The 27,997-nt window shown below is 39.4% G+C and overlaps 1 protein-coding gene across 1 annotated transcript; it reads right to left on the bottom strand.

Annotated features, from left to right (window-relative positions):
* Positions 1 to 55: 55 nt before the first annotated feature.
* Positions 56 to 25,904, bottom strand: LOC117815518 (dual specificity testis-specific protein kinase 2-like). The gene is made up of 10 exons (XM_034687278.1): positions 25,698 to 25,904; positions 14,097 to 14,149; positions 9,984 to 10,032; positions 9,607 to 9,753; positions 8,729 to 8,811; positions 7,355 to 7,445; positions 7,046 to 7,129; positions 6,666 to 6,752; positions 4,933 to 5,026; positions 56 to 4,259 (listed from the first exon to the last, which is right to left on the bottom strand). Exons 1-10 carry the CDS (start codon positions 25,902 to 25,904, stop codon positions 3,019 to 3,021), a joined length of 2,136 nt encoding a protein of 711 aa, XP_034543169.1. The 3' UTR covers positions 56 to 3,018.
* Positions 25,905 to 27,997: the final 2,093 nt, after the last annotated feature.

Below are 27,997 nucleotides of genomic sequence, written 5' to 3'. Positions count from 1 at the left end.
ATGTATGTGTACACAACTACCATAAATATTACAAATAATTTGCAGCCAAAAGAGGTTTATGCACAACCAAATGTGTTTATTACAGATTATTGCACGCAGGTTTCTAGCTGTAAGAACAGAACAAAACTAGAAATAAAGCGAGAAACATGGTTAAACATCAGAAATGACGGGATAAAAATGATCCTGTGAGTATCCATCTCTCTTCCTTCCACTCAAAAGCACATACTGTACACACACAGTGTGTGGAATGATCTGTACAATAAATAGTCATACCTGCTTCACATGCCACTTATAAATTACAACAGAGTAATCAGAATGTACATGTACATACACGAGATACATGTAAGAGAGGAACAGTTGTCAAAGAATGAAAGCTGTGTTATTGTTGGGCCAGAAGCACACAAATGTAAAACACCAGTAGCACAGGTTTAAATAAAGCACCGTTGAGCAAAAGCCTGGTGTTTTACCGCAAAGTGCTCCAAACTGAAGTGCAAAAATAAAGAATTCACATGACGAGCTCAGGAGGAACTTCTCCCTGTGACAGAAACCAGTCTCTCTCTCTTTCATCCTCCCTCACACACACACACACACACACACCCACACAAACACACTCATTCAAGGTCAACTGCTATAAAAAATGTAGGAAGTAGATCATCTTTGTTTATTTTATAAATATCCCCCACTAAGCTACGGTTAATCAGTTAAATAGAGTCAAAACCTTTTTTTAAAGTCACATACTGTATGTCCATGAACCTGCAGCCACACAATGCTGGCTGAGGTCAACTCTATTCATCATCTTCTGTTCGCTCCGTGAGAACTAACGCTTGAGCTCAGACAAAAAGTAAAGGACATTTTTACATTCTCAGTCAATGAGAAGAGGAAAATAGACGAGGATAGAGTTCTCGCTTGAATTGAGCAATACAAATCGAGGGCAATAGGAAAATTGTGCAATAAAACGCTTTCACACTACAAGAATTTCTTAAATACAGGTGTTCATTTTGTCCGTTACTTTGTCTTAAAAGTCTTAAAGCACTGAGATACAATTATCATTATGAGGCTGCATTAGAAACTGATATTAAAATAGTACGTTAACTTGCAGGCCGATGTTACAAGTCACATTTACTTTTTAAAAAACAGCATCATCCTTTAATTATTTCAGTAACCTCTCAAAACATTATTGTATCTAAATATTGCTGCTAAGTCAACAAAGTCTGTTTTGTTTTTTCTGAGGTGAAACTGAGTATCAGTTTAGACAGGATGATGGGCGCTGCACAGCTAAAACAGTAGCTAGTGTCCATCAGAGAAATCATGGTACTGTTCCTTGCTGACCGGTGGGACCCCTCTCTGCCTGGCCACTGGATTGTCCTGGTTCTGTGTTGTGTTGCAGAGAGAGGTGTGCCCTGGCTGGAGATAATCAGCTGTACGAGCTGCATCTGGGTCTGGTGTGCTCTACATGATAGACCTTTCAGACCTTGTGACATGTGACACACACCCACACACACTTTACATTACTGATGACATCTTATGTTGATTTAACTCATGTCTTTGTAAAAATAAATTACTCTTTTGTAAATGCCAACTTGTGTGTGTCTCCCAGTTTTGTCACAATCTTGAGCTGGGTGAAACGGAGCGCTGGTCAGCTGGGAGTAGCAGGACAGTTCACACAGACACATCAGGAAACTAACCACCTGTTTGTCACAAGCATCATCGCCCCCTATCAAACATATAAGCAGTGCAGGGCTTAAATTTGCTAAACTTCTGATCTGAACACCGCTTAACAGTGCAGGGCAGCAGCAGTGTATCCAACAGGAGTTCTGTCAAAGTTACAGAAGGACGCCTGTCTGTAAACTTCAATGGATGTTTACAAGGAATAGATAAGATCATAATGCTGTCCACCCTCTTCAAATACAGCCTTTTTTTAATCAAGTCAACATGTTCACAGATCTTATGAAAACAATATTCTCATTGTCCTTAGAAAGAAGGAAAAAGCCATATACAACCTCAGTTGTAAGAAACTGTAAGTTCACTAAAAATTAGCTTATTCAATTGGCCCCAAATTCTTTTCTCCCCCCATGACAGCCTCAAGAACAGGATTTAGCACCGTTGAGTGCAAACTGATTTCAGTTTGATTTGGTTCAGTACAGATGACGTGTGCATCACTGTCAGTCGGACTAGCTGCTCCGTTTGGATCAGGACCAGTGGTGAGTTTCTGGCCCTGGCTGTGTGTTTGAACCAGAGCTGCCACTTTAACACCTGATCATTTCAGTCGTCAACCAAAAAGACTGAACCGACTCACATTCTGTCAGACAAAGCAGAGAACTCACTGCATAAAGAAACAAAAGCATGGCAGGCTGTAGACTTTATAAACCTTCAAAGCTTTAACTGAACCCCCCTGTATCAATTCAATAACAGGCTATTGAATGTCAGCAGAGATATGCCCCTATTTAATGAATATTTCTCCTGCTTTTCTTCAGTGCGAGAGCCATAGCTGCAACTAACGTGATCTCTCTTGCTCTCTGAAATCCTTCATCTGCTTGATTGATTTAGTTAAAAAAATTGATGGGTCTCTTCAATCGCAGTACCGAAAAGGTAGATGGCTGATTTTGTTTAAATGTCTGCTTATGGAAAAACCACTTTGGTAACTGAAACAAGAATCAACAACAACAAAAAGTTAACAAATAGCCAAAGCTTTGTATCAAAAAGACAAACTGATTCATCTGACAGAATTGGGAGTCGGTTCCTCCCTTAGTTTGAACCTCTCTGGGCCAGGTAACCTCTATCTGCCTTCAGGCCCTCACACTTCACAGCACCATGTTCTCTGCTGTCACAGTGATTTGTTATGTTTAATCCTCCTGCCCACCAGGTGGCGCTCAATCAACAGTTATTACTTTGTGCCCAGAATTAACAACATACTCGTATGCAGGGGTAGGTATTAGGTTCTCAGTATTAAAAACGCAACATTTAAAGTTGCATTGTTGTCACATGTAGTGCTAATGATGAACGGCACTCTGAGCAGGCTTATGTCTGGGCCTCTGGAAGAGACCGGCCCGGTTCACATGTCACTGAGGGCCCAGCTGCTACTAGTCCATTAGAGCTGCGACAAAGTAGAGTTTTGGCTGCTGTGGCAGCTGCTGTTGCTGATGACGCGCTGCCACCAGTTATGGTTCCGTTGAGGTTCCGGAAAGGGCGCTGCCGTGGTAACGAAGCCCTTCGGCGAGGGGGAGGCATGGCAGCTGAACCACGGAGGCACAGTGACGGGAAACTCAGACCAACCAGACAGCAACCAGGACAGGAAATTACCTCATCCTGCTCAGAGGAGCCACTCGGTTCGGAGGACAGGACTTGGGTTCTGTTGTAACCATTAGCACACCCACCTACACCCCACTGCACCTGCTGGCCAATCACAGCAGCTGTGCCATTGTTGTTGTCCAGTCGCGGAAGAGGAGGCAAAGAGGGCGGGCCATTGGAGATGGGAAGTCTCCAGCCATTGGTCTGTAAGGAGGAGGAGGAAGTGCAGGTGAGCAGGGTCCTTCCAGGTGTGGAGTCCAAGGCTCTTTCTGTTGGCTCTGGGGACTTGGTACAGTCCATAGGTTCAGTTAGACACACACTCTCCTCCACCTCGTCATCCTCTTCTTCCTCTTCCAACCGCTCCAGAGACACCATCTCCAGTCCAACAAAAGGACCTGAGTCCTGTTCTATCCCACCATTCTCTTTTAACAACTCTTTCTTTTCAGTTTCCTTTATGTGGTCTACCAGCAACCTTTCATCCTGCTCTGAAATTTTCTTCCCCAAGTTGTCCTCCTCCTCCTCCCCTGTCCTTTCTGTAATGCTCCCAACACTGACGTTCTCCTCTGTTTCCTCCTCCTTCTCTACAGTATCTCTGGACAAGGCTACAGTCCGGCTGAGCTCAGGGGTACAGGGGAGCGACTGGCATCTCCTCGGTGGAGCCCTCGTCCCTGGCATGCCCCTCAGGAGGTGGGGGGAGGCACACGGGTCCCGGAGTGCCGGGAGGGTGAAAGTCAGGGAGATGACAGACTTGCTGGGGGTGTCTAAGAGTTTACATCTCCCCCCATTTAAGTCCTGTCTGAGAGAGAAGGGGTTGACACGAGCTGGGGTCCCAAGGAGAGGAGAAGCCAGGCTTGCCGGGGGCAGCATGTCCGACTGGCTTCTTGCCAAGCCTTGCCGTTGCTGGCTGCGGTCACTGAGATGACAAGGAGAGCTGAGGCGCCGGTATGGACTGACGTCTACGGCTATTAGCTCTGAGTGAGAGAGAGAGAAGGGAAAGAAATGTAAATTTGAGTAGAAATGAGACAACTAAAGCCCACATTTTACAGTAGCAATAAGGGTCTTAAGCTGGTCAGCTAAATCTATCAGATTTTAATCCCAATTTTGGCCTTCCCATTATCAAATAAACTTGACAGCAATATGTATGTTTCAAGATGTGTGCTAATACTGCATAAAACTCTGATAGAATTCAGGCCCTCTCATCACTAACATCCTCTACGGGTGATCAAGAGGTTTTGCATTGCTCTGTTGATTTAGTTTTGGGTAAGAACGTTTTTTTTTTAACACAGTTCATTTCTATTTTCTGTCACATTCAGGTAAAGAACCCAACTTTCAGTCTTAGTTTGATGCTAAATGTACACATGAGCAATGTTAAATAACAAGAGATCCAAAGGTTGGGGGGGGGCACTATGTTTATGGAGGTAGCATCTTTTCGGCAAGAACAAGTTGTCTGTCTGTAAGAATGACTGTATGCATTAATGCTAAACAGTGGTTAAAAAGGTAGCTGTACAGCTATTTAAAATAATACACACCCCCATGTGACACAGAAATTCTGATAAACGCCCTATCCCTCTTACAGCATGCTGAAACTTTGGATCTCAGTATTACAGAGCAGGGGGAAAAAAAGCATTGACTTGATATTTTTACCAAGTGCGATGGGCTTCTCTCCCTCTTCTTCTCGCTCTATGCTCTCCAGCGTAAACACAATATCAGAGAATGAAGGACGCCTCTCTGCATTCATCTGAAAGCAAAATAATACAAAAAAGCTCACAAAACATGCAGTAGTGATGTTGATAAATGAGTATCTTTACATCAGTCAAACACTTGTGGTCACAAACTTCAAACAAAAGTCCCATTTTTACACAAAGTACTTGTGTAAAAAGAACTTTGAGCTCGAAGAACAACTTTTTCAAGAAGTAAACGTTTCCTATGCCCTGAGGTTGTCTGTGTTTTTAACCTGTTAACCTTAAGGAAGTCAAATTATTAAGAAGCGTAGCGTCTGTTTTACACTTGAGACTAGTGACACCATGTAAAATAACAGGCATCAAACTCATGGCGTGAGAAGTAATGTTATGATGCCATCAGTGAATGCGCAAAGTTGTGACGTGAAAGACAGAAGCCTGAAAAGTTCAGTCTTTCAAATAACTGTACTTTAAGAAAGTACTACTTTTGAGTCAGGGGCTGTGTCATCTAGACTATGTTCCCTCTGGTGGAAACAACAGGTTTTTGGGGTCTCATGTATAAAACAGTGAGTAGAATTCTTACTAAAGTTGTATTCACAACAAAAACATGGAAATGTTCCCTTTAGAAATCACAATCCAAGTGGGAATATGTGCACATGGTTCAGTCTTATATTCCACCCTCTACATGCTCCCATTCGTCCATAGACATTAAATGCAAGGCACCTTCAGCCGGCAGATCAAAGGTTACGCTAAATCACAGCAACAACACAGTGGAGGATGTAGAAACTTACGTTTTTAACACAGAAATCGAGGTGCTCATTAATGAAGCACATTTCATTTGTCTCATACAGTAGGAAGGGAAATAAAAAACAAGTCAAGACAAATTCACTTAGTCCTTCAGGAGTGTTAGTGCACCCATCATTCATCATTATGCATGAGTGTCACTGTAGAGTATGTATGTTTACAGGACCCACAAGGGTTTCTTTAACATGAGACCAGAGTGCTCACATTAACCACTGGTCTCTCTCCCTCTGAATGATGTACTGTGACAGAGGTCTGATCTGTGAATTTAAGTTTAAATGTGTTGGTTTTATCGTGGACAGCTTGCCCTGTGTTGAGACTGATTATGAGAATATTTGGTAATTGTGTGAGAGCCGCCGGTTTAACTTCAGTCTTTGCTCATTAACTCAATACATTTGTGCAGGTGACAAGGGCGTGATCAGAAGGCAGACATTGCTGTGTGTCTTAAACATGATCGAGATTATCCAGAAAACCCAGACTGGTTCTTCGATTCATAAATATAGTTCAGTAACTAAGTTGAGTGGAAAATGTATTTTGGCACATTTGGTGAGTTTCAGTGCTTTCGATAGAGTTTACGGGATGGCCTGCACATCTATCCGGCTGGTCTAGAGACAGGGATCACACATTGTCACGTGACACGTCACACAGATTTTTATACACCCAGACGTGTGCATGAAACATAGCATATGTAACATCTTAGTATGTTCACACCATTTACACATAAGGTCCCTGGTTCCCTTGGAAAGTTTCTGTGGTGAAAATAAAAATTAAGACACAGTGGCTCTGAGAGGTGTCATAACCTGTGACAGTGTCAGACATGTGTTGACATTAAAGTGAAAACATTTAAAACAGCTTCTAAGCCTGTGTCTGCGTGTGTACGTGTGTGTGTACACTTACGTTACAGCAGGTGACAGCAAGACTAAAGAACACAGGTGGACAATCTCCAACCATGTTCTCAAACGCATCCACATCCAGACCAAAATCCTGCACAGAAAAACACAAATTAAACTTTTGTCAGTGTAATAAATACAATACAGAGTCAAAAGTCTAAATAAATCAACCAAGGGTTTTTGATATTTGGTATATTTAATGTATTCTTCCATACTTTGTTACAAATGATAAAACAAAAAGTCATAAGTATGTTAGTAAGCTTAAAAGATTTAGAATGTATTTAGAACGATAGAATGACACTTCATGGGTCTCAGTCTTACACAGTAATACTATAATCAGTGTCCATGGCTCTGTAATCTGGAGTCTAAAAGTCAGTTTGCACTTACTTCTGTCCTCGGTAAGAAGTCTGGATCAGCTTCAATCCGGGCAATGATCTCACAGAGGATGATGCCGTACGCAAACACATCCACCTGAACAGAGATAGAGGAGTGGATGTCAGATATGTCTAGAAGCCAGACATTACATGGTACTACTTTCAGAGAGGTAGATTACTGATTCCACGAAGAAGAGTCTTTAGTTAGACCTGCTAATCTTTCAGTAAATACTTAATCAAAACATAAAATCAGTTTTAAGTCAAGATAAAACTGCTCCAGTTTGTTTAACACCTGCAGTTCCACAATAAAAAACAGGGCTACCTTCTCATTGTACAGCTCTCCTCTCAGAACTTCAGGAGCCATCCAGTAGGGGGAGCCAACAATGGCCAGAGGCTGCTTCCCCACACAGTCACTGCAAAGAGACAAAGACATTCACACAAACTTAAATATCCACCTTAAAGCACTAAACCCTCACTAAACCATCCCTCACAAGCTTTAATGATGTTAGGTGGGCTGTGTGTGAGTACAAAAGTTAAGAATGAGTTATATCTTCATGGCATGAAATAAGATCTGCCAATAAATAACCAAAAAAAAATGCTGACCTCCAGATGCAACATGGGTCAAACTATAAAGCCAAACAATGCGTCAAATAATTGTTTCTTAAACATGGTGTCTATCAAAGCAGTCAGCTCTTTTCATGTCGATTTAATTCCAAGTGTTGATTTTCTTGAGACAATAAGTATTATTACGTTATTTGGTGCTAAAATGAGGTATGTGACGTGAAATTTGACAGAAATTAGACCCCGGCAGCATTCTCAATAACACAAGAGTCAATTAACTTTCCTTGACCATAAGTGTCTGCTTCAAACCCTCACGTGAATCTGTTCTGCTGTGGACAGGACCCACCAGAGGAATCCCTGACATTTTCTGAGGGGTGTGATGTCAGTCCTGCAGCTCTGCCAGCTAGGTTGCTTCTGTGCTGAGAGGGGTCGCAGGCCACGATAGAGGGGTGGAGTGTGTATGTATGAGTGGGCAAAATGTGTAACAGGGTAGGGGTCGGACCTTATCGCTGTCCAAATCAAACAGAATCACACGAGATGGCAATTATTAAGTCTTGTTTGGGTGATAGAAATGTAAATTTTTTGAATGTTGATTAACATTATTAATTTAATAAACATTAAGATTGCTTACTTCAAAACAAAGCTATTCAACTCCAGTAGTAATACAACCATGTGTAATTGGAGTGAGTGCATAGTTTGCTTAGATTGAGCAAATTACTAAATCTTCTGAGGAAATAATTGCAAGATAATATACTTAATGATTTAAATTAAATAAAAATAATCAAGGCATTAGGCCGTTATGATTGCCGCTATCAACACAGTTGGAGTAACTTATCGTGGGTGGAATAAAGTTGGTTTAAAAAAAGGCGAGTGGGCGTAACTTGTAACAATTAGGTATCTTTAAAAAGACTTGTAGTGGGCGTAACCTGTACTGATGTTGTATTTGTGGGCAGAACGCGCAACAATGGCTTACTGGTAGGCGGAACATGTACCATCTTGCAGCCCGCAGATTAAGCTGAGAAAATGTTCCATTTTGATGGCACTGTTTTAGTTTTTAATGCTTTTTTGCTGTTGTACTGAAACAAAGTTTAATACAGCAGAAAAACAACGTGATCCTTCATTCTCCTCCACTGACCTGTAATCAGGGATCTTCTCTGCCAGGCCAAAGTCTCCCACCACAGCAGTGAATGTGCCGTTATCACAGCGGACCAGACAGTTCTGCACAGAGAAGTAGTAAGGAGGTAATTATTATATCACACATCACTTTTTACTACAAATGCTCTAAACTCTTGTTCAGACTACAACTGTAATTCTTTTACAGCACTACATCAGCACAAGGAAGGTCCTAATAGCTTTCATTTCTGGGAATGAATAAAAAATAAATAATAATAATCTGTAAAAAAAAAAGCAAAAATTTAAAGGGGAAATTTAAAGAGACTACAATAGAAGAAATATGTGCAAATACATAAAATACCCAAAAATAAATATGTGATTTTCTTTTTCTTTATTATCACATTTCTTTGTTGATTTATTTCTACAAAAACCTAAAGATAAAAACAAAGACTGTCAGTGAGGTGAGCAGAGGTCACCTGTATCTGAAGTTATTCATAACTTATTCATATCTTTCGGGTTCCAAAGCATCAACATAAAATAACATTCAATTCTCCAGATATGTTGTAAGGCTTACCATATTACATTTCTATAAATATTCAACTTTATATTGAAGTTTTGCTATCTTTGAATATGCTATTTATTACTGTTCTAAAATCCATGGTGTATATATTAGTTATTTTTTAATGTTGGTGCAAATAGAGTTTTTCTTTCTCTGTGGCTTATTTGCTTTGATAACCTTTTGCTGAAACTCAATTTCCACCCATCCATCTAGCCAACCATCCATTCATCCGTCCGACCATGAATCCTTCCATGAATCCATCCAGCAGTGACAGAGTCAAATCAAACTGTGGCTTTTCCATCCCCCTGATCCACACCGTGCGTCATTCCTGTGTGCTGTACCTTGGAGGTGAGGTCTCTGTGAAAGATGCCCTTGCTGTGCAGGTACTGTAGCCCTCGGGCGATGTCCAGAGACAGACCCATCCTCACGCCCCACGACAGGTACAGGTCGCTATCCAACAGCTGCTCCAGGTTCCCCCCGTTTATATACTACAGAGAGAGAGACAACAACAGGGCAGGATCAGCTCACGCTAACCCTGTTCTCTGCTGAATCCAAACTACACACATCACTACAATTATAAATACAACCCCTTGATTTAAAATCATACACTTTCTCATATGTGAATACTGATATTTTGGTAGTTTTGGTGGTGTCGTGTTACGCTTTACATGTATTTTTGGTCTGGCTCTCATAGAAGCTATTTGCTGGTTTCTTTTACCTCTGTCAGAGCGTGGAGTTGGCCTTCATGCACACATACCCCGAGGAACCTGAAGAGAGATGAACAAGTGTATTACAAATACAGCACCTTACACTGTATTACAAAAGAGCTGCAACAATGTGCATATCACTGGATTAAACAGGAACATGGTGGGCTGGAAATGCAGAATCATCCAAACTTTCAATCAACCTGCAAACAGCCAAAACATACGGTGTATTACAGCCATTTGGAGCCGGAGGAGAAGAGTAACATTCCAAGATTAAAGTTACAAAGATTTATCAATAATAATAGTAGTAGTAGAGGTGGGTTTTATTCAGTCATCAAACATAACAAAATATTTTTTTCAGAACAGACACTTTCAATAAAGCACCATTAGTGCATCTAGTGATGACTGAAAAGGCCTAGGCAGAATAATAAAGCTTATTTAAGCCTAGCCTACATTTTCCTAAATAAAGCTACCAGCTACTAAAGTGTAATGAAACAAAACAAAACAAAACAAGTATATCATGAACACTTCAAGCCTTCCAAAACTGCTATGTGAACCATTTTTTTGAAAACTAAAGTGAATCACAAGTTTTTAAATTTATATTTCCATCATTCCAAAATGTAAATGGCAATAAAGTTGGTTGCAGCCTCACTTTTTTTTTAAATACAGACTCCAAAATCGATCCTTCAATCTCTGAAACAGTTAATGAGATATATTTTACTAACATAAAGCTTTATTTTCAGGGTAAAAGTACAGGATCAGGAAACTAGAGCACCTTCCCTGTGTGATCTGTGATCCTTCTTCATTTAAAGAAATCCTTTGGTTTCAGTGTGGATGAACTAGTTTTAAGATATTAGGAGATTTGAGCTGGTGGTTTGACCAAGTCGTTAAGTACTGGTCCCCGTGTACAGAGGCTATAGTCCTCAATTTGGGCGTCCCAGGCAGGATTCCAAGCTACAGCCACTTTCCCGTATGTTACTCCCCACTCTCTCTCCCTGCTCTATCCACTATCCTATCCTCGCTAAATAAAGGCACAAAAGACCCCAAAATATCAGGAGACTCAGGAGACAGCGGATAACACACTTATAGTCACATACGCTGTAATTGTGCTCATTTTTTAGGTTTATTTTGCTGATTTTATTGCTTTATTTTTTTTTTAGAGTTGTTGTTTGTCCATGCAGGTATCACCAATTCTAGTTCAACTATTATCCAATACATACTACACTACTCTACTGAGATCAGACTGATTCATGTCTTTAAGATGGGACTGGATCTTATCCTGTCTTGATGTTGGGACTTTGGTAAATGATGTCCAGCTTTATATTTTTTATTTCTGTTGATAAGAAACATTTGGACTGAGGCTCCTCTTCAAAAACTCAAAGTCTTATATTTGACTCTATTAAAGGCAAAAAAGATAATCAAACTAAGGCTGAAAAGCATTTTATGTTCCCTGCTGAAGTAAAATGAACACTGACAGAGGAACTGATGACAACGTACTGAAAGACTGGATGACAGTGATTAGCAGCGATTCTGAGACGTCCAAAAATAACACAAAATCTCACTCTTGCTAATTTATACTGCAGACTGTGCAGGTCAAGAGCTGATCTGTAGCTCTTACCTGAAACCTGGTTAAATGGATTATGAGCTACTCTTACTAAGGCTTGATGATAAAACAATCTCACTATAAGTTTGAGATAAAAACTGATGTCAATTGATTATAAAAGTCTGACATCAACTGTTTTCAGTCTCTCCTGGATTTAGTGGGCCTGTTCCTGAAATACCTGAGAAATGAAATGCAGTGAAAGCTTCATTTCACATGTAACAAGTGAAACACCAAATGTGAGTTACCAAGGCTGAAGCCGTTAATTGAATGAGTGAGCTGTTGTCTTCTGACATCAACTCTAGTTTATTCTACAGAGCCCCTAAAGTCCCATAAGGAGAGCATTTTTGTGTGCATAAGTAATTAACCTGCAGTGGGTTTAATGACTCTGTTTGCCATTGACTGCCATTATTTATCATCATTTGCCAGCAATTTGATTGTTTTTCTCAGTTGTGTGAACTTTGTTTTTAATGTTTTTTTCTGAGCATTACGATGGGACTGGTATTTTGTGCATCACATACACTACCAGTCACAAGTTTGAAACACCTTCTCATTCAAGGGTTTGTATTTATTTTAATTATTTGAAACACTGTAGATTAATACTGAAGACATCAAAACTATGAAAGATTTGATTTGATTTGATTTGATGACTTTATTTCGAACATGTAAAAGTAAAAAAAATACAATTAAAAAAAAAGCAGAAAAGAAGAAAGAGTTATACAAACATAAAATAAAAAGAAACAGTTTTACAAAAGAAACAAAATCAATATAGCAAGCAGTGAAACAATTTACTCTACATGTACGAAAAGGAGTAGGAAGAAGTTTAAAACTTATCTAATCCTACCCCTCTATTCACTATTTTCTGCCATTATATGAGTGCAGTCCCACATGTAAAATCTTCATCTATATCTTCGTATTTATGCTAACAAACAAAAGTAAACCCCTCGTGATTATATACACTTGTCTTCCTCCTTGTACCTTATTAAAATCATTTCTTTGTACTTCTTGAATTGAATTATGTTCAGACATTGCTTTAGTTCCATACTGAGACTGTTCCATAGTTTAACACCACAGACTGAAATACAAAAGCTTTTCCTTGTGGTCCAAACACTCATCATCTTTAATCTCAACTTCCCTCTGAAGTTATAACCCCCCTCTCTTTCAAAGAATAATCTTTGAATATTTCCTGGAAGGAGATTTTTCTAGCCTTGTACACAATTTGTGCAGTTTTACAATCTACGAGGTCAAATAATTTCAGTGATTTGATTTGAGGAACAATGAATGAAGAACATATATGGAATTATTTAATGAACACAAAGTGTTAAACAAAGCAGAATATGTTTTATATTTTAGATTCTGTAAAGTAGCCTCCTTTTTCCTTCATGACAGCTTTGCACACTCTTGGTATTCTCTCAGCCTGCTTCATGAAGTGGTCTCCTGGAATGGTTTCTAATTAACATGAGCCTTGTCAAGAGTTCATTTGTAGAATGACTTGCCTTCTTAATGTGTTTGAGACCATCAGTTGTGTTGTTCAGAGGTAGGGTTAGTACACAATGGATAGCCCTATTTGACTACTGTTGTAATCCAGATTATGGCAAAACCAGATTATTTTATGGTTTTGATGTCTTCAGTATTAATCTACAATGTTGAAAATAATTAAAATAAATAAAAACCATTGAATGAGAAGGTGTGTCCAAACTTTGACTGGTAGTGTAAGCGTCACCTGCTGTCAGAGTTGAGCCCATATCGTGTTGATTTGTAATACGCTCTGCTAAAATGCATTAAATAAGTCAGTTTTACTGAGTAGAGGATCTTTTATCCATGTGATCTTTTTTGAGAGAACCTCTGGATTGAATGTCAAACACTCAAGTGGTGATATGGATTTGCAGAAGAGGAATTGTGGCTCACCTCGTTATGTTAGATCTTACCTGCAACAGTTAGCTAGTCAAGTTATTACCTTCTGTGTTCAAGCCAAAAGTGAAAGTTTACACCTTTTCATCACACATGGCATAAGAGAACGTAGCTCATTATCTTTTATACACAAGTTATTTTCTTTTGTGGATAAAAAATGACCACCTTTGTTGGGCATCAGGGACTCTGTAGATCTCTATGTAATCATTCAAAATTAAATGTGTAAGTCACTGAAATACTAATTTTGCACATGCTCATTTTAATACTATCCAAAGAAAAGGATAATAAACATGAGTACCGAGTTTTACCTTAGTTTAAGTGCTGTGCTGTTCCTGATTGTTTTAAAAGAACATCTTATGACAACAATGGAGAGCTACTTGATCAGAAAGTTTAAAATGTGTAAAAATTTTTACACATGGGCCAAGAGCAGTACCATGATTTTCTTTCATTCCTATTTGTTTGCAGTGTTTGTAAGGCTGTGACGTAGCTGTTCCACTTTTTACTTGCAGCTGAGAAAGAAAAACTACATTATCAACTTAATTATTGAAGATGCAATACAGTAAAAGGCTTACTGTCTTTCTATGAGCAGAGTGAATAGGCTAGGGATTTGACATACCTGAGATGTTGGGATGACAAAGCCTGTTCATTAGCTGCACTTCTCGTAGCATGTTAGCTTTGTTGCTGGCCAGGGGTGTTCAGTTTCAGAGCCATCACCTGCCCTGTGATCCGATGCTGCACCTGGGAAACGAGCAGAGGAGGTTTAATGAAAGTCACAGAAAGGGATATGATGAGCTACATGAGTAACAGTTGTGTTCCTGTACTACCTTAAAGATGCAAACACAGGCTGAACTATGCTGAGCCTGCTGCTCCTCAAAACACTGGAGGGACATTAAATCATCTCAGCTTTTGGTCACTTAACGGATCATCTGTGTCTTGCTCAGTCCTAAACAGCATTATTCTTGCAAATGTGTGAATTTCTAACAAAGCTAAAGCTGCTTTTCTAGCTTCTAAAAAGGGATTCATTTCTGGTGTTCTTGAAAACAAACGTCTGGTCAATGTGACAAGCCAGATCGCAACATGCCATGCTGCAACAGGCCACGCTAATTACTGCTCGTGAGACGGATCACAGTTGTGACCTGTTAGGAACACTCTCAACAGTGATCCAAGGATCTATGGAAATTTTATCCTCATGGTGTACGGCACAAAAACAATGAGCAGCTTGATTTCCTGTCTTTATAAGAAGTTGCTTTTTCCTCAATACATATGAGCAAGTGAAAGATGTCCCATTTGTGCTGAGAGTGTGTGAGGGAAGAAAGGTGGGAGCGCATGCTTCAGTGTTCTATAGATGATTACAAAATATCTGAAGAAAAGAAGAAGAACAGCATTTTACTAGCTCTAACAGGGGTGATCCTCATTACTGGCTCTTTCAGAAAAAACAGTGGCAGCAACAGGACATCAAGTAGTGCAGAATGTTCCAATATGCCAAGCAGATGTTTGTGGACTAAGTGTGCTACAAGTTCGTTAAGAGTGCAGAGTGGGAATGCTCTGCTACTCGATCCTAATCTGTGAACTAAACCATGAGGTTTGTGATCTTTGCACCTCTACTAACGAGAAAGGTTAAGCCTGTTTCTGTGTTTGTTTTGTGCTTTTGAAACTCTGAAATACAAGTTATGATCAGCTGATGTTAACTCAAGATCTTAAGAATACAACTGGAGATAACACATTATCCCTGGAAAATGGAGAGAACAAAGTGTATGGATGCATGTCTGCTTGGGGTTTCCATACTCACAACGGACTTGACAGAATCATATATTTTATTAAAATAGTGTTAGTAGTAGTTTTACTTAACATGGGACTGAACAAATGTACAAGGTACAAAAAAACTTCTGGATTTGCTTCAGCAGAATGCTTCAGCCGGAGGCAGTTAAAATAGGCTTAAAGGCTGCAACTTAATCTTTCAGAGCAATGATCCTAATCAAAGTGCATCCACTAAAAGTGCTTGTGTTTGTCACTAACAGACTCAGATTGCTATTAGTGTGTTACAACACTAGTTAAAGACAGAAAGAGACATTTTTGTCAAAAAGTTAGATTTTTTTTCTTTCCAAGAATCACCAGATAAAAACAGTGATTTTACCTCATGAAACATAACAGCAGTAAAATGTATATTTCTGTATGGATCCTCTCCGTAATGTTGTTAAATCTTAGAATACCAACCTCAGCCTGACGTTAAAGAAACAAGAACAATAAAGGTGCTTTTGAGCCAGAAGTACCAGGAACTTTTAGTTACAGGAACTTCTCTTTAGGGGACTGAGAGTCTTTGTGGCCCATTGTCGTCCCGCGAATATTATGCAAATCAGGCCAGTGATGTATGGAGATGCAACAAAAGTGATTGTACTGCACCGCCAGACCAGGAGAAGGCAGTAAGAAAAACACAAAGGCCTTAAGACAGAGATGGTGCCAGAGAAGGCGACAGACAGACCGGCATCATCATGTGCAACATTACAGTTAGCCTGTGAGCATGGAGGAGATTTAAGTTGTATTGTATTACAAAGAAGGCAGATTTTAAAAGCCATGAAAGAGCCATTACTGCCTCTTTTAACTGCTGGCTTAAGCAATCTGATGGAATAACTCCGAAATGTTTTTCACCTGAAAGACATTTAGACCCCAAAATATGAAGGGCCCTTATTAAAATCATATGGAGTTCACCTTGTAATTAATTCTGGTTTGAAGTGAAGTTTAGTGTAACTCTTAAGACTCAGAAAGAAAGAAGATGTCTCACTCTGTTGGAGAAGCTTGGACTGACTGCACTCACAGTTGCAAAGAGTTGATGCAGATGCAACTTATTGTACAAGCTCTATCTGAGCCTAAACTCTGCTTTCAGAAAGCAAACAACTCAACAACAACCAAACTTTATTTACAACTTGATCAGTATTAAAACATTATCCTTAATAAGCTTATGTATGCTGCTGCCAGCAATTCAAATAGCATCAACCTTAATGTTTTCTCCACTGCTCTTTGCCAATAAGAGAGGAAGATGTTAACATATCTTTAACCATGTCCCAGAATGAAACTTTAACACATAGAGGCAGATAAAATACTGATCTGTAGAGCTCTGGCCTCAGCACACAGAGCAGCACCAGGCCAAGGTGGAGAAAACAATCCATTCAGTGTCTGGACCTGCAGGTTTATGTGTGTGTGTGTGTGTGTGTGTGTGTGTGTGTGTGTGTGTGTGTGTGTGTGTGTGTGTGTGTGTGTGTGTGTGTGTGTGTGTGCATGTATTTGTGCGTGAGAGTGTGTGTATTAATAGCGTAGGACTAATAGGCTTTCTGGATTTCCCATCACCCCTCCTGATCTGCGCAAATCCACCGGGCCATTACTGAGGCCTCGTCCAGCAGCAGAGAGGAGGCAACAATACATGCAGACACACCTTGCACAGTTCAGAAGAAACAGGTTAACCTGAGAGCACACTAATAATCTGATTGATGTTACTGATAGGGGCACATTCAGGAGCTGATTAGGCTTTGTATGCATTTCGAGTCCCCCCAGTTTTCCTAAATATTCTTCCCCTGTTCATCTAAATGACCACAAAAATAAACAACTTGGAGCTAATTTATTTATCAAAGTACCCTGAGTTTTGATGGATCTAGGGAAAAATGCAAATGATGCACCCCAGACTAGGGATAGATAATGATTTTCGAATATTCGAATATTCACTCACTTTGTAAAAATCAATGAGTTACCTCAAATATTTTCTCATTTTAAAAGAACAATTTTTCATCCTTTTTTTGGTAAAACAGTATTCCCGCCAGACGATGGCGATAGAGCCTCTTAAAGCTGTTTCCTAACCGCATTAAGTAACAGAAGAAGAAAATGCTAACTGCATTAAATACCAAAAGAAGAAGCCACGCCACGTCACAGAAACACCAATGTAAAGGTTGAGACAGACGCTGTCAGTGCCCGCTACTAGCAGCACCTTGTCCCGGTGCAGGTTAACTCAACTGCCACACAAACAAGCTGTTAACGGGACAGGTGTGTGTGTGGGCTGATATTTGAATAATCGTTGAATAATCATTGAATAGATACCAATGTTTATCAAATAGTATTTTGGCTTGAAATGCCCATCCCTACCTCAGACATAAAAATGTTCAAGTAGAGCTACAATGATTCATACAAATATCACTTATCAATGAAGGGGTACCATATGTGGTGACCGAAGCATTTCTGTGTTTGAAAACCTTTTAAAATTGTTGTGATGTTTATGTTTTACATTTTAGATTCTGTAAAGTAGCCCCCTTTTCCTTCATGACAGCTTTGCACACTCTTGGTATTCTCTCAGTCTGCTTCATGAAGTGGTCTCCTGGAATGGTTTCTAATTAACATGAGCCTTGTCAAGAGTTCATTTGTAGAATGACTTGCCTTCTTAATGTGTTTGAGACCATCAGTTGTGTTGTTCAGAGGTAGGGTTCGTACACAATGGATAGCCCTGTTTGACTACTGTTGTAATCCATATTATGGCAAAACCAGATTATTTCATAGTTTTGATGTCTTCAGTATTAAACTACAATTTTAAAATAATTAAAATAAATAAAAAACATTGAATGAGAAGGTGTGTACAAACTTTTAACTGGTAGTGTAAGCGTCACCTGCTCTCAGAGTTGATGTTGTTGTGTTGATTTGTAATACACTCTGCTAAAATACATTAAATATTCAGGTGTGTGTGTGTGGGGTGGGGTGGTATTTGAATAATTGTTGAATAGATACCAATGTTTATCAAATAGTATTTTGGCTTGAAATGCCCATCCCTACCTCAGACATCAAAAATGTTGAAATAGAGCTAAAATGATTCATACAAATATCACTTATCAAATGAAGGAGTATCATATGTGGTGACTGAATCATTTCTGTGTTTGAAAACCTTTTAAAGTTGTTGTGATGTTGTGTTGTGTTGCTTTAATGTCTTTTAACGTGCGTATTTATAGAAGTATCTTGGCCGGGTCAGAATAAATGTAATATGAAACTATCAAAAACAATCAATCAAAATTTGCAGCAGCTATAGTCTGTACAGACCTCCACTATCATTGATGACAAAGTAAATATCAGAAGTCACGCCCTTTCTTGGTTTTGATTGGTCAGTGGTGAAGTAGGGACATTGACAAGCCCAGCAGTGCTCCAAAGGTTGAACCATTTCTAAATCAGAGTGCAGTGAATGGACAAAAAAATGCTGACGCTGAGGGTGTTTTTGCACAGACAGCATCGGTAAATGAGCAATGCCAGAGTACCAAACACCATTTGACTGTATAAATAATTGACGTAGTATCCGTGACATCACCCATCTGTTCCTGAGCGCTGTTTGGGAGCCAATCATTGGCGGGTGTCATATTGGTGATGCTGAACTCATCCAAACTTAGTGTGAGGTAAAGAGGCAGAGTTTGAGCCCCCTAGCCACTAGCTATGTGTTCCCATCTGGGAGTCAAGTCAGTCATGTCCTTATTTTGGCAAAACTCGTAATCTTAATATCTTCTGAACCGTTGTGTTAGAAAAAAAATCACCACTCGTACAGTGTGTGCTGATAGAGAGATTAGCTATGTAGACTGAAGCCATTTTTTGAACCAGGCTGTAAACATGTTTATTTCTGCTGCAAATATCGTCTTTTTTGAATTGGAGTGTATGTGGCTTCCGGTGTTTTTGCAGCCAGCCTCAAGCGGATTCCGCATGGGCTTCATGTTTTGAGACCAGAGATTGCCACTTGGCTGACACATGTCCTTAAATATGTTTACAGCCTGATGCAAAAAAATCTGTTTTGGTCCCTTTAACTAATTTATTTGTTCATGATAATTTTTATAGGTAGTCGTTTTCATAACTCATGAGTTTTTATTATATTAATCTATTAAATGAAGGCTAAGAGTTTGTGACAGGTTTAGTCAGGGGCATTGCTGATTTGACTGACAGCGTTAGTTGGAGTCAGCATTCCAAAATGGTGACCACCATTGTTGGGTTGGTGACGTCACTGAGACTACATTTATGTTTCATACAGTCTATCTCAATGCTGGGACAGGGAAACAGCAATGCACATCTACAAGGTTGTCTAAATCAAGTCACTTCTGGTTTAGAAAAACCTGAGATGCTGATTCTAAAATGCCAAACTGGATGCTATAAACTTCACTAAGGGTTCACAAAAAAAAAAAAAAAAAAAAATTCCTTACTTATTTTGTGCATTGCCTTTACACTGCTTGGCAGTACCTGCACCCAAATTGACTTGAAGCACTTTGTTACTCTTACTGATCTTGTTTCCTCTTGTCTAGATCTTTGCTTGTGTTCTTCTTGTTCTCGTATGTGCTTTGGATAAAAGCGTCTGATAAATGACATTGTAACATTGTAAAATGACATTGTAACAAACCAATGGATGATGCTGTTGTGGCCATGTCCACTTTGTTTGCACAGTCATAGAATAAAAACATAACTTTTACTACATTTAAGCCCAGCTCCCTCTTCATTGTGACATTTTGGAGCCTGAAAACAAATGCTTTAGGGAATAGTGACACAAACGACTTCCACTTTCTGATTTGGTCTTATTGGTCATGACGTGTCCTTTCCTGATTCTATATGCCCCTAGCACTTTAACATTTTACTAGCAGATAACTATCATCAGTGTTGGCCTGAAGGGGTTAACTGCATGAATCAACGCAGGCACTGCTGACCTTCCATGCGAGCTGTTGTACGGCGTTTGCAGCTCTACTACTGTCTACATACACAAGAGGGAAGCTATTATTGGAATGATTCCTGTGTGTTATCATCCCTATCAGCTTTGTGTATGGCTGTGTACACCGGCACGCACATGCTCAGTGTACACGAACAGTCATGTGACATCTGTTTTCAGGTCTGTTAGAATGGACAGAGAGATTAGTCCTGAATCTGTGCTAAAACGCTCGTCTGGACGGAGGTGTGTGAGTAATCTACTTAAGCTGATTGGAGGGCAAGTCCCACTTTCCAGACTGTCACCACAAAGCAAAAACCACACCCACAGACAGGCTCACATGCTTAAACACTATACCATATACAGCACTGAACATACGCGCATATTGACATGAAAACCATGGCACAGATGGAACAGACACGTGACCCATCTATATCACATATGTATGCATTATGTAGAAAACGGATGAAAGAAACATAACCCTAACACTCTGCAGGGCTGCAGTCATGGTCCATATATACTGACTGTAGCTATACAGTTATATTTAATGTCTGAAACCCCTGGTGGGAGGTGTGCATCTGTAACTGCACACTGTAACAGCCTCTGATAGCATTTTCCACTGTAAAGAGTTTCAATGACTGATATTTTTAAAGAGTTCCAATAGGAAGGAGAAGATTCTTTGTTGAAAAACATGACTTCCAAATGTAAAAAAAATAGTAAAGAAATAAGGGGTACTGCTTTTACCACAGAGGGCACCAGAATCTATTGAAACAGCCAGAAACAGCTCCTCACATTTTTACCCGGCTCTCTTACTGATCTTCTGGTTGTGTAGGATGCTTGATTCTGATTGGTCCAAACCCCTTGATAACCCCTTGACACCGGTTAATAACTTTCTTTAACATGAGCAACACCAGAGTCAAACTGATCACATGTCATGTCAAATCAATCCGTGGAAAAGAGTTCCGGCACATTTAGCTTCTGCTTGTCGACACCACAGACCGTAAGATGAGGTAAAACCGTTAGCTTCTGTTAGCATCATATTGGTAAACAATGTGGCTAAAACATAAGCTTCGGTTAGCATGCTAAATCGGCAGGCTACAGATGTTTGTAGAGCAGAGGAGAGGAGCGGAGCAGGTTAGATAAACTTTACGTTACCGATCTCTACAAAGAAACTTAAACCATGAGCGGTGGTGATGATAGCAGAAGGGTTCAAAGTTGTGACATTAGTTTATTTTTAAAGGTGTGTGAACCACAGCGCTCAGAGAAGAAGGAGAGCTGAATGAGGACAGCTTCATGTTAAATCCACCGCAACAGGCAGATAAGAATCCATCACCATGGGACGCTAACTGCAGTTGAATCACTGGGACTATTTTTAAAAACTGTGTACATAAATCATTTTAGATTAATAAAATCATCTTTAATCAAAGTTTTTTGACAGCGTGTTTGTATTTTAAGTTAGTAGCCGGGTAATTAGTGGGATAACGCATGGTTAGCAGTTGTTATGAGAAAAAGAACCACTTCAGGTTGGTCGCGGAGGGGTCTTGTCTCACCTTGTTGGGGAAATTTTTCCCATAACAACAATCTAACCGTACATTATCCCTTAAATAACACATAATCGGATGCAACTATTTTCTTGGTCGTTTTCACAGAAATGTGAATCCTGTTGAAGTAACTTTTTGTACTATAAATACTCAGAAAACAGTCACAATTTACCACAATTTATTCAACATGGCTAAACATGGGATCACAAAGTCTAAACAAAGTCCAATTGGTTTGCAGAGCATGGCTACCCCGAGCAGAGCTAGCACCACCAGCCTCAATCCTCCTTGAAGTTTAACGCCAACACGCCTGTGCTGGTTACACATTCTCCACAGCCTACGCACAACTTTATCCCCATTTTCTACATAAAAATTCAGACAAACCCTACCCCGCTATGAGATGCTATCTGTCATCTGTGTTTACATCCAGGTCGTAGAGCATTATAGCAGCTACCATTAATAAGAGCTATGGCCCCAGGTCGTGGCAGTTAGCAGCACTACAGCTTAGACACAAAATGCATCCGGCATTTCAGGCCTGCAAAAATATAACTACTTTGCTTACCTGTAAGCAAATTCTGGTGCTAGCAAGAGTGACAATGTTATTCGAGTCAACGAGCACATCCCAAGTTAAAATGTAAATGATTTAAGTCTCAATATCGGTAAAGTATTCCATGATAAAAAAAAAAAAGCAAAACTTTTACCTAATACATTTCAGTTCTCAAAACTGTCACAAAAACCTGAATGCACTTGGGAAACTGGACACTGTGCTCTCTAGTGGTACAGTTTTCTCTGTTCAGTAGCAAAAATCTAATCACTTTGCTTATTGTTTTAATTACCAGAAATTTCTACTTCAAGAAATTTGTGGACAGAGCTCCTTTCTCTCTCTCTCTCTCTCTCTCCTCTCTCTCTCTCTCTCTCTCTCTCTCTCTCTCTCTCTCTCTCTCTATACTCCTGTATGTCATATTAAATTACATGTCATATAATCTCCCTGTACGTGAGATGTATCCATATATTTCCTGGGAGTTGTCAAGCTCCCTTTACTTTTGTATCCAGGTAAAGAGGCTGTATCCAGGTAAAGCTTCCATGTCTGACAGTAATCCACCTGCTGTCTTTCAGCTGCTTTAACTGTATCAGCCATTTGTTCAGATATTGTTGCAGATAATGAGGAGCAACAGAGAAACACAAAGCTCAGCGGTGTAGTCAAACAGCAGCTTTTCTTAATGGGATTGAGCCGCCTCTCTGCAGGGGAGGTAATGCAAGTGGGGGGGCCATTAACTTGTGTAGATTAGGCTACCACCTACCTGCTTACTGAGAATTTAGATCAACAACAACACTGCATCAAAAGAGCAGGTGGATGTATTATCTGGGAAGTGTTGCTATGAGTGCAGGCTTTTTTTCTTTAGCACATGCACTCACAGCAAGCGTCAACTGTGTGTGTGAACGCAAACAACCAAACCTGTTCACCTGAATTAAACGCAGACTTTTTCCTAGTAAAGAAGATGTGGTGAGCGAAGTTGGGGTGAGCTGATAACACAGCAGGTAACAGTCACGATGACAGAGTGGCTGGAGTGATGACAGTTTGTATTCAGCTTCTCTGCTTTATTCTCTTACTCTGCTCGCCAAGGTGTCCTTCTTATGATTTCTACAGCTGTGTTTGTGAAAACATCTTTATACATGTTGGAGTGGTATTATCGAGAAACAGTCCCGATTATTGAACACTACCCCTCATGCATGCACTAGCCAGGAACCAACCAAACTTAAACCTAAAGGAGTATTTCAAGGTATGAAAGTGGGTGTGACAAAAATCTCCAACTATTCAGGAACATTTCAGGACTTAAATTTCTGTAAACTGTCTCGAAAACTTCAAGAGTTTATGAGTGAAGGGCTCAATCGCATCTAATCCAGCCATCTCTGTACATGGTTGTTAAGTCTGAATATTTGCATTCCAACACCAAGCAGAAATTCTTTCAATCTGGGGGAAATAATTCTACACTATCAGAGAAGTTCCAAGCTAAAATAAAGGATTAGGAAGATGATACTCTCTGAACTAGGTGCAAAGATCATCTCTTTTTTCAGTCATGACCATTTCAGTCACACTTCCTACTAAATATTTTGAAATCAGCCTGGAACAGAAGGAGTAATACTACTACAATACTTAGTTTGAAGTTGAAGCTGTTAACTGGTCTACTCCCTATTAGCCTGTATTTAATTGAGTCACTATAAAAACTGAGATGCATTCAAAGCCACTGTTTAAGACCTATCGTAAAAACCGAGGAAAATATCAGATTTTTCTGGTTAATGCAGTTTTTTCGTCTTCTTTTATTTTACTGCCTTTGTGAATCACTTAGTAATTTTTTTTTTAAGTGTCCACATCCGAAATGGACATAGCTTAACCTGCCACCCCCCATACACAAAGTCAATAAGATATTTGTGAGATTATTTGTAAACACGCTGTGTAATAGTGCGTGGGCAGCGATGTAAGAAGCTCTTCCTCCTGCATGCTCTACCTACCACCTACCATCTAAAACAAGCAAGGTGTTTCAGTAGCTGGAAACATGTCTAACACTTATCAATCTCTCACTCTGCACGACATGTGAAGAAAAGTCCACACGAAACTGCTACACATGCCCTGCAAGACTATACTAAAAGTTACTCAAAGATGCTGCATATGAGAACGAAGCCATTCACTCCAGATTTATTCCAGTAACTCCTAAATGATCAGGTCCTGACATTGTCCAAGCTTTTCCTTTTCTCTTTATAGCTCAACATTTGGCTGCTTAATACTCTTTTTGGCTCAGCTCAGTTGTCTGTATGATCCACTCTTGCACTCAGTCCAGTTGTCCAATGACTGTCAGTCTAAAGGTAAAAACTGCTCTAACTCAACTCTAGAAAATCCCCACTGACCTATTGATTCCAAACGCATGCGTAACAAGTTTCTGCATAAAAAAATGTGAAGTGGTGTGGTTCATCACAAGGTGTAACACTTGTGTGACTCGTGTCAGTAAGAGGCAAAGTAGAGATCATTTGGAAAATAGCAGGATAAATAGAATCACTAGGATTGTGTTAGATTTCTTAAAAAATCTAAATTGTATTGAAGATGAGGGACCAGCATCTTCCTATGTATTTTTTCATTGTGATGATGATGATGAAAAACAATCAATAAATTTGATGATCTTGCAAAGTGAAATGCTGTATAAGAAAGCAAGGATTGATAGATATGATAAAAGATGTTAATTGAGAAAAGTAATCTAAATTAAAATTTTATATTCAAAAGCATTCATGTCACACCTCGTCATGTCATGGAAGTTTTAGGCACTTAATTAATAAATTATTGAAAAAATTCAGAGCCCAAAACATATGTAAAATACCACATGTATTTTGGAAAGTATGATCCAAAGCAACACAGGTCAATTGTTTCCAGTGCTGTCGGCGTTAATGTGTTAATTACTATGTGATTAAGGTCCAAAATGAACGCCTTTTTTCATGCATGCTATTTCCATTCCCTTTGGGCACAATATAATTAAGCCACAGATGCCTTTCCCTTACATCCTCCATGATGAAAAATACCGACACCACTGCACTTCTGAATGGCACATTTCACCTTAAACACCTCCCAGAGATGGCTCATTTGACAAGTCAAAAGTAATTTGCCCCTTTTATCAAACAGAATTAAAACATCACCAAGTGCTTTGAGATTCACAGTTTCCTGATTCAGGACCTGAATGAAACAGAGAAAGTAACCAAGCTGAACCTCCCTAAAAGTGCAAATATGCTGTCCCACTAACCAGGGATCAAGGGATGTCAATGAGTAATCTAAACTCATCCAAATCAAGGCACTGGTAAGAATTGCTTCACATTATTATGTTCTTCCAAACAGTTTTGAATGGCTAAACAATTCGATTTTAAGTATTAGTCACACCACATTTTTTCTCTTATCTTGCAGGTAGCAGCCCCTGGTCTATAGACCCTCAACAAGCTTACATACCTTGAAGACCTCTGAGAAGAAGCCTGAACCGATCTTCTCACAGAAGAAGTCGTCGATGCGAGCCAGGCTAGACACAGCGCTCCTCAGGGCTCGGTACGATGATGGGCGTATCCGGTTGGGCGCATGGATACTGTGGAGCGGCGGCTCATCCGGGTCGCCATGCCCCTCCTCTGGATCACAGAGGAAGCACTCAGCATGGTAATCCATGGTGCTGGCACAAGTGGACCAATGCTCTTGTTCTTTCCCAGTGGGGAACAAGAAGGTCTGTTAGACCCCAAAAGTCCTGAGGAACAAGGTGATAGTGGCAGCCACCATCATTGTATCAGAATGATCCAAATGTCACCTGTAGGTTATATGGATGACCTTTGAACTGGTAATTTATTGGTTCTAGAAAATACTCCGACTACACCTGCTAAAGAGGTGTATGAGGGCTGCAGGAGATCTAACAATAGTACAAAAAGTGATAATATTACTAGTTTTTCTACGACAGAGAGTCACAATTCTGATTAGTTCTCCTCTTGAAAAGATGTGAGGTAAAGTTAAAGAAAACAGTCCAACATTCCTCTCAGGTTTATTCATCCAATCAGTAAAAGCGACCCTGAGCAAGACTCCAAGTTCAGACCAGCTCCAGGTTGGATTTTCAGTGAATCCCCCTTTCCAAGAATGTTTGAAAGTCTCATAAATTAAGCTTGAAGTATCTTCGAATCAGGCTTTTAGAGAGGGCGTTCAGAATTCCTGCAGCCCTTGAACGTCTCCCTGGCATGGTGTCAGTACGTGAGGGGGCTCGGTTCCTTCCGTCACTGCGTTAGTGTGGAGGCTGAGATGATGGATGCTGCAGCTGACATCCGAGGAGGGTAGGAGAGCAGAGCAGCCAGTAGCCATACAAGCAGTCCGTATGGAGGAATGATGTGACTGTTACAGAGACACAGCGTCATACACAGGGTTTACAGCAGCTATATAATGTAATACAAGAATAAAATATAAAACCATGTAATTATATAAGTAATATCATAGTAATGCCCACTTTAGAGCCTCCTCTACAGTGAGCACCTGCTGGCTTTGTGGGATGTGTGCAGCGCAGACGGCTAGTAGCCACTAGTAATCACCACTTGGTTTAGTGATGGGAATTTCAGCTCCTTTTAGTGAGTTCGACCATTTGACTCACTTGGCTCTAAGATTCAACTTTTTTAGCTAATAAATGGCTCTTCATTCTGTACCACTTTTGGAAATGTTAAATTAATTCAAAATTAGAAATGTTTTAACCTTTGTTGGAGTACACATATATGACTAATTATTTAATATAATCATTTTATGCCATATAACTCAAATAAAACCATGATTAACCATTTTGTTCAACAATATATAAGCTACTTTGAATACATATTTCAAACATAAAACTTAGGCCACATGAAGTGTTTACTTTCTTATATACTGCAAGCAATTAAAAGACACTTCGTCCGTGAGACACTATGAAATCTGGATGTTGATGTGAAGGGTTAAGAATCAGGCAAGAAACTAACTACTAAATAATGCGCGATGGGAGGAATGATGTATGAACGGTAACGGTGTGAACATTATTTTAGAAGTGACCTAACAGGAGAACAGGACTGCAAGACAGGAGGAGGACTCAACCAACTCAACTTACAAAGTCTCACGGTTATTGATTTTAAATGCCACACAAATTGAGATGTTTCTGGGTTGTATTAAACAATTTTATTACTTACCTTTTACTGTAATATTGATTTAAGTGTTGCTTTATTATTTTAGTAAATTTAGCTGTTATCTTCTTCCAATTTTATTTGTTTATTTATTTATTCATTTATTTATTTTATTTATCTACTCAGTTTTATTGAGATTTTTAGCCTTAGTTTTATTTTCAACTCTTATCCTTACCCTTTTTTAAATCTATTTATTTTAACTATTTGTATTCTTAATTTTGATGCTTTAACTTATTTTAATTACACATATTTTATTGTTGGTGTGCATTAGTCTATTTTATTTTTATTCAAATTTTTATTATGAATGTTTTTATAACTATTATTATTTTCAATTGCTGTAAAGCACTTCAACTCTATTTTAGTACTTATAATAATAATCATAATAATAATAATAATAATAATAATAATAATGAATATTAAATAATAATAATAATAATAATAATAATAATAATAATAATTTACAAACAAAAAAGGAGAAATGAACAATACTCGGCTCTAAAACAGGAGCCGGTTCTTTTAGCCGACTCGTTCTCGTACAGCCCATCACTATCCACTGGATAACATCGACCTGCTCTGCTCAGC

The sequence above is a fragment of the Notolabrus celidotus genome, chromosome 7 (genome assembly GCF_009762535.1).
Source record: "Notolabrus celidotus isolate fNotCel1 chromosome 7, fNotCel1.pri, whole genome shotgun sequence".
NCBI classification, from domain to species: domain Eukaryota; kingdom Metazoa; phylum Chordata; class Actinopteri; order Labriformes; family Labridae; genus Notolabrus; species Notolabrus celidotus.
This window is presented reverse-complemented; position numbering and strand designations above follow the sequence as displayed.